At 66.9% G+C, this 14,483-nt stretch overlaps 1 protein-coding gene across 5 annotated transcripts in view; it reads right to left on the reverse strand.

Annotated features, from left to right (window-relative positions):
• The window catches only part of SBNO2 (strawberry notch homolog 2), a 50,442-nt gene that overhangs the window by 2,572 nt on the left and 33,387 nt on the right, over window positions 1-14,483 (reverse strand). For 3 of the 5 annotated variants that reach the window (XM_053896786.1, XM_053896785.1, XM_053896788.1), the window contains 22 exons: window positions 13,927-14,088; window positions 11,570-11,653; window positions 11,219-11,315; window positions 10,739-10,893; window positions 10,525-10,658; window positions 10,355-10,445; window positions 10,132-10,275; window positions 7,735-7,852; window positions 7,387-7,492; window positions 6,828-6,981; window positions 5,799-5,975; window positions 5,201-5,298; window positions 4,455-4,537; window positions 3,179-3,370; window positions 2,757-2,926; window positions 2,061-2,192; window positions 1,432-1,567; window positions 1,224-1,336; window positions 1,030-1,101; window positions 841-949; window positions 556-630; window positions 180-362 (listed from right to left, as the gene is read on the reverse strand). In XM_053896786.1, coding sequence (XP_053752761.1) covers window positions 180-362; window positions 556-630; window positions 841-949; window positions 1,030-1,101; window positions 1,224-1,336; window positions 1,432-1,567; window positions 2,061-2,192; window positions 2,757-2,926; window positions 3,179-3,370; window positions 4,455-4,537; window positions 5,201-5,298; window positions 5,799-5,975; window positions 6,828-6,981; window positions 7,387-7,492; window positions 7,735-7,852; window positions 10,132-10,275; window positions 10,355-10,445; window positions 10,525-10,658; window positions 10,739-10,893; window positions 11,219-11,315; window positions 11,570-11,653; window positions 13,927-14,088 — 2,785 coding nt within the window. The remainder of the gene's footprint in view (window positions 1-179; window positions 363-555; window positions 631-840; window positions 950-1,029; window positions 1,102-1,223; window positions 1,337-1,431; window positions 1,568-2,060; window positions 2,193-2,756; window positions 2,927-3,178; window positions 3,371-4,454; window positions 4,538-5,200; window positions 5,299-5,798; window positions 5,976-6,827; window positions 6,982-7,386; window positions 7,493-7,734; window positions 7,853-10,131; window positions 10,276-10,354; window positions 10,446-10,524; window positions 10,659-10,738; window positions 10,894-11,218; window positions 11,316-11,569; window positions 11,654-13,926; window positions 14,089-14,483) is intronic. The other 2 variants (XM_053896787.1, XM_053896789.1) reach the window with 1 other exon arrangement.

Below are 14,483 nucleotides of genomic sequence, written 5' to 3' on the forward strand. Positions count from 1 at the left end.
GTCCTGCCCCTCCAGGGCCCTCCCAGTTGCTCACCGGGGTGGGGATCACCCCAGCACGGCCACGGTCCCTCCGTTAGGAGGCTGGAGCGGGGACAGGGGCAACACCGTCAGGGCCATTCCGGGCTCTGGAGACCCCCACCCCCCACAGGCCCCCGCCCCGGGGAGCCCACAGCCCTCACCCAGGATGCCCATGTCGTATTTGCCCTCCTTCTTGTCCACATCGATGAGGTGGTCGAAGGTGTCGGAGAAATACTGGAACAGCGCGTTCTGCTTGTGCACCTCTAGCCCCAGGATGCGGTTCAGGAACTTGGTGATGGAGCAGTCTGGGGGGTGGGGGGTGCTCAGGAACTTGATGGAGCAGTCTGGGGGGGCGGGGGGGGTGCTCAGGAACTTGGTGATGGAACAGTCTGGGGGGTGGGGTTGCTCAGGAACTTGATGGAGCAGTCTGGGGGGGAGCAGGGGGGAGCTCAGGGCCCCGGGAGCTTTGCCTGGGAGGTGTGGAGGCCTTCCCATGGATTTGCGGGGGGGCAGGGGGGCTCTGCGTGGAGGACTCACCCTTCTCCACATCCAGACAGCCAGAGCGGGACTCACGCCCACCAATGCCAACCGACAGCAGGCCCTGCTTCATATCTGCAGAAGGGGGGGCCTCGAATGTCTCCTGCCCCGTGCCAGCCCTCCAGCCAGCCCGGGGGGCCCGCCCTGCCACCAGTGCCCCCTCGGTAAGCTTGTGCGGAAGGGGGGTCTTTGGACACAAATTCAGTCTGCCAGTGCCAGTGCTCCAGACCGCTCCGGGTCAAGCTGTCCCCACACCGCACAGACCTTCACTCAGCCCCAGCTCACCCCGGAAAAAGGCGGCGTCTCCTCCGGGGTAGCCCTGGGGCAGCGGCACCTTGTTCTCAGTCTGGCTCAGGATGGTGGTGAGGACACAGCTGAGGGCCCGGGCGCCGTACTGAGTGCAGAGAGGAGGGGCGTTAGGGGACCCTGGGCATGGACACATCCCCTCCTGCCCCCCTCCCCCTCCCCAGGTACCTTGTTCTCAAAGTTGTACTTGCTCAGGTCACGGGACTCAGTGGCGCGGCGGTCCCCATGGGTCAGAGCCCCCTGCCCCGGATGGGGAAGGCCGTCAGGAGCTGCCCCCGCTCCTCCCGGCGCGGCGCCGCCCCGCCCCCCCCCCCCCCCCCCCCCCCCCCCCTCCCCGGGGGAGCCCGGCCAGCCCCGCTCACCAGGCTCTCCAGCCGCTTGGCAACGATGGAGGCGAACCTTCGCTCCCCGGCCAGCTCGGAGATGAGGAAGACGTACTCGGGGGCAGAGACCTGGTTGGACCTGTGGGTCCGGCCTGAAGCGGAGGAGGGCTCTCAGGGACCGCGGGCGGGGGGCGGGGCGGCCGGGGGCGGGGCGGCCGGGGGCGGGGCTGCCCGGGGTGGGACTCACCGAACTGCTGGATGGCCCGGTCCGCGCTCCAGGGCAGCTCCAGTGTCATGTGGACCCGGCGCCGCTGGTTCTGGACGCGGCGGTCCGCTTGGAGGGAGATGCCAGAGCTGGAGGCCTCGGAGATGATGGCCACGAGCTGGGGGACACGGACGGGACGGTCAGAACCCTGCCTGCGCCTCTGTGCCTTGCGCACCTCGCGTGGGTCACTGGGACTCGTTTAAGGTGAGTATGGGAGGAGCAGGTGTGTGTCCGTGGGGGAGCCCACGTGCGCTCAGAGCGGACCGTGGGCCACCCCTGGCCTGCCCTGGGTGGAGAGGAGCAGCCCACACTGAGTTCCAGTGGAGGGCCTCACAGCGGCCCCTGGGCGGTGACAGACGGCAGCGTGACAGTGACTGGAGGCTGGGACGGCCAGGGGGGCCTGTGGGCCCCCCCCCCCCCCCCGCTCGGGCACTCGTGCACACACACGCCCAGCGGGGGCCGCGATGGGCTGTGGTCCTGGGGCCAGCCCCTCAGGAACCCTGCACCTCCCTGGTCACGCAGGGTCCTCACCCGCTCCCTCCACACGGGGGGCACCTGTTGACACAGCCCATCCCCTGCACCCCCCCCGGGCCCCGGCCTCATGCCCCCACCTTCTCCCCACTCATGAAGCGCTCCTTCTCCCTGAGGTTCACGTGGTCGATGGAGAGGCCTTGCTCTGCCCGAGACTCAAAGGCCACTGTCCCGTCGGGCCTGGACACCACACGGCCCTTCCTGCCAGTCATCTGGGGTTGGGGAGGGGGGACCAGCAGTCAGCCGGTGAGGCCGTCAGGGACTGGCCCCCGCATGCCCGTTTCCCTGGCCCCTTGCCTGGGTGCCCGGAGCCCCCGAGTGTGTGTGTGCTAGGGACGCTGTGGACCCTGGGCCAGGACGGCCTTGGTGCCAGGCCCGGGCCGCCCAGGGGCAGACAGCAGGATTTTCACTCCGTCCTACGTCTTCTGTTATAAACCTGCTCCCTGGGGCAAAACCAGAGCCTGGGCTGTCCCCACAGGGACATCCCAAGAGAGGGGCCAGTTTGCAGGTGGGGAGGATAGGGAGGAGACACAGGGGGACAGGCCTGGGGACTAGGAGCACACGGGGGTGTGTGGGGAAGGTGGGTGCCAGGCCGGGCTGGGGAGCGGGGGGGCAGGGCGACGGCGGCTGTGGGAGGGGAGTCCACCAGCAGCCGGCCCGGCCTCCTGGGCTGCACACCGGATGCCGGACCTGGGGTCTTGCCAGCTCCGACCCCGCGTCACGGTGCCGTGCGGGGACTCCGGGGTGGCCACGGGGGGGGCCCCGTGGAAGCTCACCTCAGCCACGTGCTCGGGGCCCCCAAGCTGGTCGATGAGCTCGTCCAGAGTGTTGACGGGCAGCTCCCGGCCCAGCGCCCGCACCTTGGCCAGGAGGTCCTGCCTTAGCCGCTCCACACGCTCCAGGACACCAGGGCCGTGTGGGTCTCGCTGCAGGGGGCACAGGGGCCCTGCAGGGCCAGAGGTCAGGGGGGGTACCGGCCGGCCCACCTGCCCACAGCCCCGCTGGAAGCAGTGAAGGGGTCCCTCCTGAGGAGTGGGGCACAGTCGCGTGCACGGGGGGATAGGGCTCTGGAATGTTCTCTCAGCCCAGACTGCTGGTGTGAACCCCCTCTGCCTCAGGCCAGGCGCGTGGCCCCGATGGCTCTCTGAGCCCGACTCCCCTGTCCGTAAGGTGGCAAATGCCGGGCTGCGGGCCTCACCGCGGTCATCGGCCGGCAGCCCGATGGCGTCCAGAATGACTACGTCGTCATCCAGCACGGACTCAGGGGAGGAGTGGAAGTCACTGTCCAGGCCGGCATCTGACTCGGTGCTGCTGTCGTCACTGATCCGGATCACGCCTGCCACCTCGCACACCAGCCTGGGCGCCTTGGCCCCACGACCCCGTGGCCGCCCTGCACAGGAGGAACCAGGCTCATGGAGGCCCGGCCCGCTCCTCCCTCCTGAGGGGCCCAGCTCACGGCGACGCCTCAGGAGGGGAAGGGGGCAGTCCAGGGCCACACCCAGGTGCCGGGACCCGAGTGGCCTGAGCCTGTTGCTCCGTCCGGCTTCTGGCTGCTCTCCCGGGTCCTGCCGTCAGCCAGGACGTGGCGTAGAGCAGTTTTGACGTCTCTGTCTGACTTCCTGACGCTTCAGTTTACTCTTGGCTGGTGCCTGGGGAGGCCAGGTGCCTGACCTCACACGGCAACCCTGGTTGCCTGGTTGGGTCGGCCAAAGGACGTACCCAGGTCCCGAGGGGACGGTGGTCTAGGCACCTTACGTACACTGCCATCGTCGGGGATGCCCCGCGTCTGGCTGTGTGACCTCAGCTGGGTTGCCTGGCCTCTCTGAGCCTCGCTTCCCACAGCGAGCTGATGCCCAGCCTCTGCTGGAAAGCAGCCCACGCAGGCACCGCCGGGAGGGTGACCTCCCTCCTGGGATGCGCTTCCTGAGCCCCATCGTGGCCCACGAGCTAGTGCGGTGGGGGCGCCGGGCTGGCCTCCACCTAGGGAGCGCGAGGCCGAGAACCAGAATCTTAAGCTCCCCCATCCGAGGGTGACGCTGGGGGCCACAGGTGGCTGCTGCCCGAGGACGAGCTAGCCACGCCGTCCCGCGGAACCGGGGTTTGGTCTTTGGCCAACTGGGAGGCTGAGGAGAGGCCCCGCTGGGGTCTGCGTCTCCCGTGCAGCGAGTGCACCCTGGAGGCTGCCACCCACGGGGTTTCTCTTGGGAAGCTGTGCCGAGTGCCTCTGCACCTGCTGTCCCCTGGACACGTGGGTGGCGGGGGGGGGGGGGGGGCCGCCCAAGTTGGGCCTGCTCAGAGACAGAACCCTCCCGGCTCTGCAGCGAGTAGCAGAGGGGTCGATGCTCAGACAGGGGACAGTGGGGCAGAGGAATGAGCGAGTGAGGACGGGAGGGAGACCAGGGAGGATTTCGAGCCAGGCTGTGCATGGGAGATGGGAGAGAGATCAGAGGCAGGGGGGTGTGGGGGGAGCTTACGTTTTCTCTTACTGCCAACTCCTCTCTCTCGCTTTCTTTTGGTTGAAGGAAAGTGCTTCTGAATTAGTGACAAAAAGACACCCCTAAAATCAAGAAGCAAAATTATTCCCGGTACAAGAGGAATCGCACCTGGAGTAGCTCTGGGGAGGGTGCCTGGGGTTTGGAGAAGGCGGGCAGGGAGGGAGGGTGTGAGGACTGGGGGGGGGGGGGCGGGCAGGGAGGGAGGGTGTGGAGACTGCAGGGGTGCAGGGTGAGGGTAGGCCCAGGGCCACAGTTTCACTGTGAGGGCCTGGGCGTGGGGTGGGGCCCTGAGTGGGGCTCCCTCCTCCAGCCATCAAGAGCTCTGTGCACACAGACTAACCACCTCTGAGAGGCCCTGGGCCCAGGAGGCTTTCCAGCCCTGGGAAGAGAGGCCTGCAGCTTTAGGATCCCCAAGGGCTAGTTCCTAAAACCTGCGCGGTCCTTGAAACAGTGCTGCAGCCATGTGGGGGATGGGCACCTGGGAGCCTTGTTCCGAAATCCCAGGTCCCTTTGCTGGCACCCTCTGAGCCTTGGGGTCACCCGTGGCTCATCGTCCCGGCCTGTCGTCCCTGAGGGCTGGGGCAGTGTCTGAGCAGATGCACACCTGGGTTCTCACGGCTGGGGTCACAGGGCACTGGCTGCCACGTAGGGAGAACAGAGGGTGGGGGCGCAAGGGGGGGGGGAGACTGTCCCCGCCCACCCTGGGGGCTTCGAGCATCACTCACTCAGCGGCGGAGACAAAGCAATCGAGCTGCCCGTCCTTCTGGTCCAGCACCTCCCGGGTCCGAGCCTCACCCGTGGACTGCAGCCCGATGACCACACACTTGGGGGAGTGGGGGGAGGTCGGGGGTGAGCTGGGCTCTGAGACTCCCACTGGCCAGCCCAGGAGCGTGGCCCCAGAGGGGCCCACAGGGAAGCCCCTGGTCGTCAGAAACCAAGTTGGCCTCAGTTCCTTTCTCTTTCCGCCCCTGGTGTCCCGCTGGCTGCCAGGCCCCCAACACACCTGAGTCTACCCTGAGACTCCACACAGCCTCAGCCCTCCCGGACCCTCTCACTACCCTCTGCCCTGGCTCCTGCCAGCCCTGCCTGGACGTGGAAAACCGGGGGCCAGGCCACGCCTGTCACCTGCTTCAGGGGGGCTGGGTCAGGCAGGACTGGAACCTTCCAGGCCACACTCTGTCCTCACGGACTCGGCCCAGCCACACAAGAGCGCAGGGCTCCTGGTGTGACCGCAAAGCCCCAAGCCCTGCCCGGCTCTCCAGGCGACCAGGGAAGAGCGCCTCGCCGGCCCCGCCCACCTGGGCGCTGTGCCTGCCGGCTCACCTTGTCCCGGGCCAGCTCCTCCCGGGCCAGCTCCACCAGCCGGTGCACTTTGGCGGCCACACAGAGATACTTGAAGAAGCGCTGGTGGGCCGACCAGAACTGGCCCCACAGGGACTTGCGGGACTCCAGGCCGATCCAGTCGGCGGCCTGCTGGAACACGCCCAGGGCCTCGGCCCACTGCAAGGACACGCCCAGCTCAGCTGCTGCGGCCCAGCCGCTCCCCGCCACCCGGCTCCCATCCCGGCTGGGATTCGTCGCGGGGGGCGAGGGGGTGGTAAGCAGAGCAACACAGAGGTGCTGCTGGTACCAAACGCTAAGAAATGTTAGAAAACCAAAACGTGCGATTCTGGCGAGGCCACGGTGGGAACGGCAGACTCGGCGCGGGAGGCGAGGAGACGCCGCATCTGCTAAGGGGTGGGGACACCTGCAGTGACCGCCTTCTGCCAGCAGCCACGTGGCTCTTGACACTTCAGACCGGGGCGTCTCACCCAGGACCGTGCCTGGCGACAACTGTGGCCGTCACGACTGGGGGCCCCATCGAGTGGGCGGGGCCGGGGATGCTGCTCCCCCTCCCCCAGTGCCCGGGACGCCCCAGAGAGAACGACCCCCCACCCCCACCCCCACCCCCACCCCGTGTCAGCAGTGCTGGCGGATGGGGCAGGCGGCCCAAACTGGGTTTGAACTGTAGTTCAAATCATCAACACCGTCAGGCCTGACGCCCAGGGCTTGTCCCGTGTGGGCGAGATGGGACCGTGAGAACAGAGGAGCCCGTCCACGACACAGAAATGCCAGTGAAGATGGGGCCACGCCACAGGCACGGAAACGTGGACGCCGACAGCGGCCGCGAGCTCCGGGAACAACGAGGCCCCGTCATTACGGTCACAGGAGAACTGGCGGCAGGAGTGAGTCTCGACGGGCCAACTCCCCGTGGCACCCGCGAGGACAGATGCTGAACGGACGGGAGCATAATTCCCAAGGGACACGCACACTCGTGTCCGTGTGGTCACAAAGCCCGGCCACCCTGCTTACCAGCAGGGCCGCGCGGTTGTAGACGCGCTCGAAGGCTGGGGCCAGCGGGATCTCCTCGATGCGGAAGGTGACGCCGGAGAAGCTGAGCTGGCGTGCGATGTACATGCCGCTGACTTTCATGTCCATGGCCACGATCTCCATGGCACCCACGCCCCTGCGGACAAGGACAGGGCCACCTGACCACATGCCGGGTCCCACGGAACAAGGGTGACTTGGCGGGGGGCTGATACTGGGAGCTGAGCCCTGGAGGGTGAGGAAGGGCCAAGCACACAGAGAGCGGAGGAGACAGCACACGCAAAGGCCCTGTGCTCCCACCTGCCTGGGCCCGAGAGGTGTGGGGGGCGGTGCAAGAAAAGCAGGAGTGAGGGGGGCTCCTTCTCCTGGAGTGATGATGGGCAGCAGGAGGCGGAAGAGTGAGTTTTGGGTCCCTCTGGTGGCTGGACGAGCACAGGCCAGGGTGTACAGCAAACGCCCCTGACACCGGGCCCTGAGGCGTGAGAAGCAGCGCCCTCTGTGGGGCCCTCGCCAGCCCCAGTCTCGGGCAGGGAAGGGCACCCACCTCTTCTCGATGGCATGCAGAAACTCCTCGAAGGTTCGGAAGGGCGTGCCGTCCCCCCAGATGCCCAGGCGGCTCATGTAGATCATGTTCCGGGGCTCAGAGGCACCTGGGTTGGGGGAGCCGGCAAGGTCAGGGGCCTTGAACACCCGGGAATGACTCGAATGGAGGCCCAGGAACGGGGGCCGGGAGGCTCACAGCCAGGGGTGCCAAGCGGGTGGAGGCAGATGGCAGAGGGAGCCCCGAACGGGTCTGGCATCTGCCTGGGGAGAGAAGCCCTGCCTCTGGACCAGGTGCTCCCAAGGCCCCCCGGGGCGCCCCCCCACCCCCGCCCTGCGCCTCCCCCCCCACCTGTGGCGCTGGCGTAGACCACCCTGGCCAGGGGCAGCTTGTTCTGCAGATCCAGGACAGCCTTGCCCATCTTCGTGGAGCTGGCATTCTTGGCTTTGTGACACTCGTCAAACACGATCTGGTGCGGGCAGGGGTCAAGGACTGTTCTGGGAGACAGACAGCCCCGGGGACCCTGGCCGGATGCCCCAGGCCACCCCGTTCTGAAGGGGAGCTCGGCAAGGTGCCTGGGGGGTATGCAGCCTCGGGGTGGGAGCCTGGGAATGTCACCGCCAGGGCAGTGGGAAACAGCCTCAGGGCCCCCTCTCGACTGCTGAGGACGCGTGCCGGGTAGGTGGCGCAGACACACACAGACACTCGTGCCAAGGGGCACGGCGAAACGGGGGTCTCTGAGGAAGAGGGCTGGGCTGGGAGCAGGCAGGCATCCCAGCTGTGACGGGTCCCCTGGGGGGGGGGCGGGGTCTCTGCGTAACTTCTCACAGATCCTGGAGACGCTCAACGAAGCAGAGCACCGGGGAAGGTCTTTGTATTTTAAGAGGGAAGGAACCAGTTACAGGCGAGGACGGGCGCCACCGAGGTGTTCTAAACACAAGACACGCTTCTCCTCACACACGCGTGCGGGCACGTACACGCCTCACGTGAAGCCCGCTTTACGCGGCTCTGCGGGAGCGACACTGGGAAACAGGAGCGTGGGGGTGAGCGCACAGCCTCCAGGTGGGCCGGCCGTCATTTGCCCCAGGCTGTGTGGGGTCTTCGCCCCAGGCTGTGCGAGCTGTCGCAGGGCAAGCACAGCGCCCTCCGGTGCCGGTGCCGGTTCGGCACAAGAGAGACTTGCTCTAGAGGACAGGTGGCATCTGACGGCGGTAAACCCGGGAGCTCGCCCAGCTAAGTGGGAAGGACACACGGGCCGGTGTCCCTCTTCCTATCTGTGACCGGGACCAGGAGAGAGGAGGACTTTTGGAGAGTGCCGGGCAGCCCTGGGGCAAGTCACCCCACTTCTGGGAAGGGGCCCAAGGAAAGTGAGAAGGGGGAGACGGGGTGATGGGGCACCCTGGCCGGGCCCAGTCACTCAGGGTTGTTTATGACCCAGAGAGAGAGGCCGGAAGCTGCCTCCAGGCCCCGGGGACAGGGCGGCACAGTACGTGATGTGCAGACATACCCAGGCTCAGGCGGGGAGGACGGGGACAGCCCTGGGGACAGTGCACAGGAAGATGAGCGCCCTTCGGTGGGGGCCAGGCCGCCCCTCCCCCCCCCCCCCAGCACCGTGAGGAGTGCCGAGCCTGCTGTGCGCACCACGGGGCAGACTCCCTGGCGGGGGAGGGGGTGGGGTGGGCTCAGGGGACCCTCCACAGGCGCCAGTGCAGAAATCCAGGAAAAACCGTGGCCCCCGCCCGGCACCTCAGCAGGGGAGACAGGGGCGTGTGCTGGTGCCTGACGTGTGTGATTCAATGGCTCACACACGACCCACAGCAGACTGTCCTGCTCTTGCCTGTACTGGTCCCCCCGTCGCTTTTCTCTAGTTTGGGAGACGCACAAAACCAAGCTTTCTAAATTCCAAGGGAGAAGAGAAAGGTAGAAACTCCTCCGATCCATGAAGCTCCTGCCAAGTCGGGAAGGATCTAGAGCCAGTACTGGTACGGATACCCCCCAACTGACCAACCGGTCAGCAGAGCTCCTGAACCCCGGCAGCCTGGCTTTTGGCCCAGCTGTCCTCCAGCTGGCCCAGCCTGGCCTGCCCACCTGCATGGAGCCCACAACCGACCGGGAGGGAGAGGGTGAGGAAGAGGGGGAGGGGGGAGGGGGGAGAGAGAGGAAGAGGGGGGAGAGAGAAGAGGAGGAGGGAGGGGGGAGGAGGAGGAGGCAGGAAGAGAAGGGGGAGGCAGAGGAAGAAGGAGGGGGAGGCCGAAGATGAAGGAAAAAGAGGGAGGAGAGGAAGAGAAGGGGGAAGGCAAAGGAGGAAAGAGGAGGGGAAGGGTGAAGAGGAGGGGTGGAGGGAGGAGAGGGAGGAGGGGAAGAGGAGGAGGGAGGAGGAGGGGGAGGAGTTAGAGGAGGGAGGACGACGGAGGAGAGGGAGGGGAGGGAGAGGAGGAGGGGGGCAGAGGAAGGAAGCGCCCTCTGCCCCATTCCTTGGCCACAGGCACCTTCCCGCCCTGGGGCCCCTCGGCGCCCCCGCGCCTGTGGTCGCGGTCCAGCTCGCCGGAGCCGGAGCCGGGACGCCGCCGCCGAGCCAGACCGCAAGAGGACAAGGGCGGGCACTGAGGGCGAGCGTCCGGCCGGCCGGGAATGCCTTCCAGCGGGCGGCGCGCTGGCATCCGGGACGGGAGGAGGGGAGGGAGGTCCCCGTACTGCGCAGCCCCGCCCCCGCCCCGCCCCCGCCCCGCCCCCTCTGGTTCAGGATACGACTCCGTCGAAGGCCTCCCCGCACCACTCCAAGATCTGGCGGATGCGCGTGCGGTGCTGCCCGCCGGCCTGGCTCTCCCCGATCAGGGCGGAGTAGGTGGCAAAGAGGACGCCCTCTGAGGTAGTGTTGTCGCCGTACTTGATCTGGGGGAGAGAGGCGGGCGTGGGGGTGCAGCCGGGCTCACTCGGGGACCCCGCCAGAGGAGGGGGCCACCCCACCCACCTTGCTCAGCGCGTGCACCGCGATGCCGGGGGCGTCGATGTCCCGAAGGTCGCGCTCCGCGTCATACTTGAGATCGTTGGAGACGCTGAACCTAGGGGTGAGGGCCGGTGGGTGCCATGGCGCCCCCTCCCCTCCCTGCCCACGTGCGCGGGGTGGGAGGGCACACTCACCACAGTGACTTCTTCCGGCCCCGCAGGAAATTCTCCAGGATGATGCCAGCCACCGTGCGCCCCTTGCCGACGCCCGCACCGTCGCCAATGAGGAAGCCGGCCCGCTGTCCGCTGGGGAGCAGGACCTCGTGTTGCTGCGGGCCGAGGGACGGCGGTCAGGGCCTGGCAGGAGGCCCCCACGCGGGACGGGGGCCGGGTGGGAGACCGAGGTTACCTGGCAGGCGTAGGTGATGGCCTCCAGCTGCAGGGCAGACAGGGCCCCGCTGTCCGAGGCGGGCAGGGCAAGGGTGTAGGTGATGTCTGGCGGTGGGACACTGGACAGCGTGCTAGTCTCCACCACGCGGTCAGGGTGCTGCTTCCCGATCTTGGCTGCGGAGGCAGGGCCGGGGGCAAGTCAGGAGTGTGGCCAGGGACAGGTCAGGGGCGTGGTCGGAGTCTCAGGGTTGGCTGCGGGGGGGGGGGGGGGGGGACCTATCCGTGCTTCACACAAAGGGGTGCGGGACAGATCTGTACAATCCTAAGCGGGGAGGAAGTGGGCTTTTCATGGTACGCTCTGTGCTGTCTCAGGCGCTGTGCCGAGCAGGGATTATAGAAGTGGCCCCAAGGCCAGCCCACAGCTCCCAAGCCCCTCCAGAAACCTGGAGCAGCCAGCACCCCCCGCCCCTGCTGGGGTTTCGCAGGGCAGAACGCTCACATTTGGAGGGCACGTAGTCGGCGTAGGTCTCTGCGTGGCCCAGCTCGTCCCCCTCCTCCTCCTCCGCCTCCTCCTCCTCCTCAGGCTGACTTTGAGACTGAAGGTCGGTGCAGGAGCTGTGGTCAGGGCTGGATGGCCCTGTCCTGCCCAGCACGGCCGGCCTTCCCCCAAGGGGCAGCCAGGCCAGCGAGCAAGAGGGGTGGGGAGTGGCCCACCCGCCCCCAGTGTGCTGCCTCCCAAGGGCCCATTTCCCCATCTGTAAAACGGGCAGATCTTGCTTCCAAAAGGCTGCCTCTGAGCGTTCTAGTCCCTACAAGAGGTGGGCAGGGCGGGGGAGAAGGCCTGGCTCACCTGGTAGCTGACGAGGAGCGGGGTGCTGGAGAGAGAGGACACGGGGTCCTCGACGCCCGTCCACGGCCCGCGGGGCAGGAGCAGCTGGAGGGGACAGTAGACATGAGCCTGCAGACAAGACGTGGGGGGGGGAAGCGCCTCCCCGAGCCCCCTGACCCGGCCTCCGGCGGGGGGGTACCACGTGGTCTTCCTGCCCCCTCCCTGCTGCCCGCCAGCTGGTTCGTTTGAGCAACAGGCTAGAATTCCCATCAAACAGAGCAAGGACACGTCCCACGTCCCCAACCGCAGTCACACCCGGCAGAGACTGAGCACCTGAGTCTGGTCCAAGGGAACCAAGAACCTGATAGGCAAAGCTGGTGCCTGCGTGGGGGTCCATCAGCCATGGGGGCATGAAGCCCACCTGGGATTAGGACTCATGTGGTGTCCGGGGAGCCTGGGTGGCTCGGTCAGTTAAGCACAGACTCTCGATTTCGGCTCAGGTCACGGTCGCATTTCATGAGTGCCAGCGCCGCATGAGGATCTGGCTGAGAGCTCAGAGTCTGCTTGGGATTCTCTCTCCTCCTCTCTGCCCCTCCCCCAACCCCACTCGCGCTCTCTCCCTCTCGAAAATAAATAAACTTAAAAAAAAAAAAAAAAAAAGAATTCAGCCCACAGATTCAGAGCAAATTCAGCTCTGGGCAGACCCAGCCCACAAATTCAGAGCCCACAGATGGGCCAGGACGGGAGACCCAAATGCCCTAGGGCCATGTCGCACCTGGCCCTTGACCTGCCCACTCTCAGGGAGTGGTTACGCCCATGTCTGAACAGTCACAAAGAGCCTGGGTGGGGTGACTTCTCGGCCCCCAGGACACACAGTGAGGACACAGCACGGTCCAGACCAGGGTCTGTGCAATTCCAAAACATGCTTACCGTTAAAATAAAAACATGACAATCACGTGGCCACCTTAAGGACAGGTGAGGAATGGGATAGAACTGAAGAAATCCCTTCCAGACCCCGTCTCCCCTGGGACTCCCACCACCCCAAGGCCAGTGACTGTGAGTGCCGGGTGCCCATTCCTGAGCACACACGGAGCTCGGGTATCCTTTACGGTCTCCGGGATGGCACGGGCCCCCAAGGCATTTGGTCCCACGACACCCCACCTGATTTTTACAACCCCCCGCTGTTTTCAAAGAAGAAAATGTAACGAGAGCAGGATGCCGGCAGGCCAGGAACCTTTCCTCAACCCCCAGTCCCCTTCTTCTCAATGAACAAAAACAAACAGCCTGGCCCGGGTTCCTGGAAGGCTGAGTCAGGCCGGCGGGCTGGCAAGCAGCGGGGTGTGGGTGCTGGCGCGCCCTGCCGTCCGCTCCAAGCCACCGTGCCTCACGTTCTCCACCGGGAGCAGTGGGCTGCTCGGAGGGCCTTCGGCCCGGACGCAGGAGGGGGCCGGGGTCGCCACCATGGCTGCCCAGGGCAGGGACCGCGCCAGGCTGCCTCGGGCACTTCCCGCCCCTCTGCTGGCCCCATGCCGGGCCCCAGACTTCCCAGGCCCGGCCCTTCTGCGTCTGGGCCGTGGACGCTGCCTGAGGAACGTCAAAGTGGCCGGGCGGGCATCGTGTCCACTACCGTGTACCACCTGGCAGGGCTCCCCGGGCTCCCCCCGGCTGGCTCTGGATGGAAGGGGCCGCTCCCCCTCGGACACGCGTGGCCCCCATCCGTGTTTCCGATGCCGCCCGTCAGCCCTGAATGAGGGTTCTGGCCCCCGAAAGCTAGAGGCTTCTCTCCCAGCAGACAGCCCTAAGAGGCCTGGATGGGCGAGGGCTCCCCACGCCCGGCATTAGCCCCGGTCTTCCTCACCGATGTGCCTGCTGCCCCGGTCCTGGGAAGGAGCTGGAGTCCGGGCCTGGCGCACGCGGAGACCCTGCTCACCTCTGGCGACTCCTGCCCGGCCTCATCTTCCCCACCCCCGCCCGTGTTCCGAGGAAGCAGCTTCACAGACGCCAACCCAGCGCGCTACCCCCTGCAGAAGGCTGGCCGGGGGCACCCCCTCCGGTGCCTCCAGCCACTGCCCAAGGTCCTGGGCGCAGAAGCGCCAGGGTGAGAAGCAGCAGTGTTAGAAGCTGCTTGCTGCTCACCTCCTGGGGAAGCCCGCGTCCCCAGCAGGGCAGAGTGTGGGCGCCGAGCCAGGGGAGGCAGCGAGGTTGGTGCCTGACCGCCACAGGACCTTCCACAGAAGGTCCCGCGCCAGTCCGTGCGTTTTCCGGGCTGTGCGGGAAACAGGAGGACGCCTGACCTGTGACCTCACTGCCGTCTGTGAACAACAACCTGAACCCGCCCCCGGCCTGGCCTGTGGACGGGGCCCTCGGAGGGCGCTGACCTTGTCCTGGGCGGAGGGGCCAGTGCTCACATCCCAGATGGTGGGCACCTGGCTGAGGCTGTCAGCCGGCAGGAAGTCAGGTGTGTCCGCGATGTCTGAGAGGGAGTCCACGGACGAGGAGAAGATGGAGGCGTTGGAGAGCTCGTCGAGGTACGTGGAGTCCTGTGAGACGGGCGGGATGAGAAGCGGCCGGCGCGGCCGGGGCTGGGGGCAGCCGCACCCTGCACACGCCTGCTGCCAGCAGGAGCCAGGCGCCCGCCCCGCGGGCATTCCCCGAACACACGACGCTCAGGCAGGGAACCCGACACGAGAGGCCACGCGGGGCGTGGGTCCGCGTCTGGGAAACGTCCAGGACAGACTCATCCACGGACGGGAAGGGGGCTCGTGGGGATGGGGGAGGGGCTGAAGGGGTGGAGGCGACGGCTGATGGGGACGGGGTCGCGTTTGGGGAGATGGAACGTTCTGGAATTAGGTGACACTGGGCACATGTGACACCAGCGCACGGATGTCAGAACACAGAGAGCCCCGCGCCTTGCAGGAGGTGGCGTGCTGTACAC

The sequence above is a fragment of the Panthera pardus genome, unplaced genomic scaffold (genome assembly GCF_024362965.1).
Source record: "Panthera pardus isolate Hobbes unplaced genomic scaffold, ASM2436296v1 HiC_scaffold_8, whole genome shotgun sequence".
Lineage (NCBI taxonomy): Eukaryota > Metazoa > Chordata > Mammalia > Carnivora > Felidae > Panthera > Panthera pardus.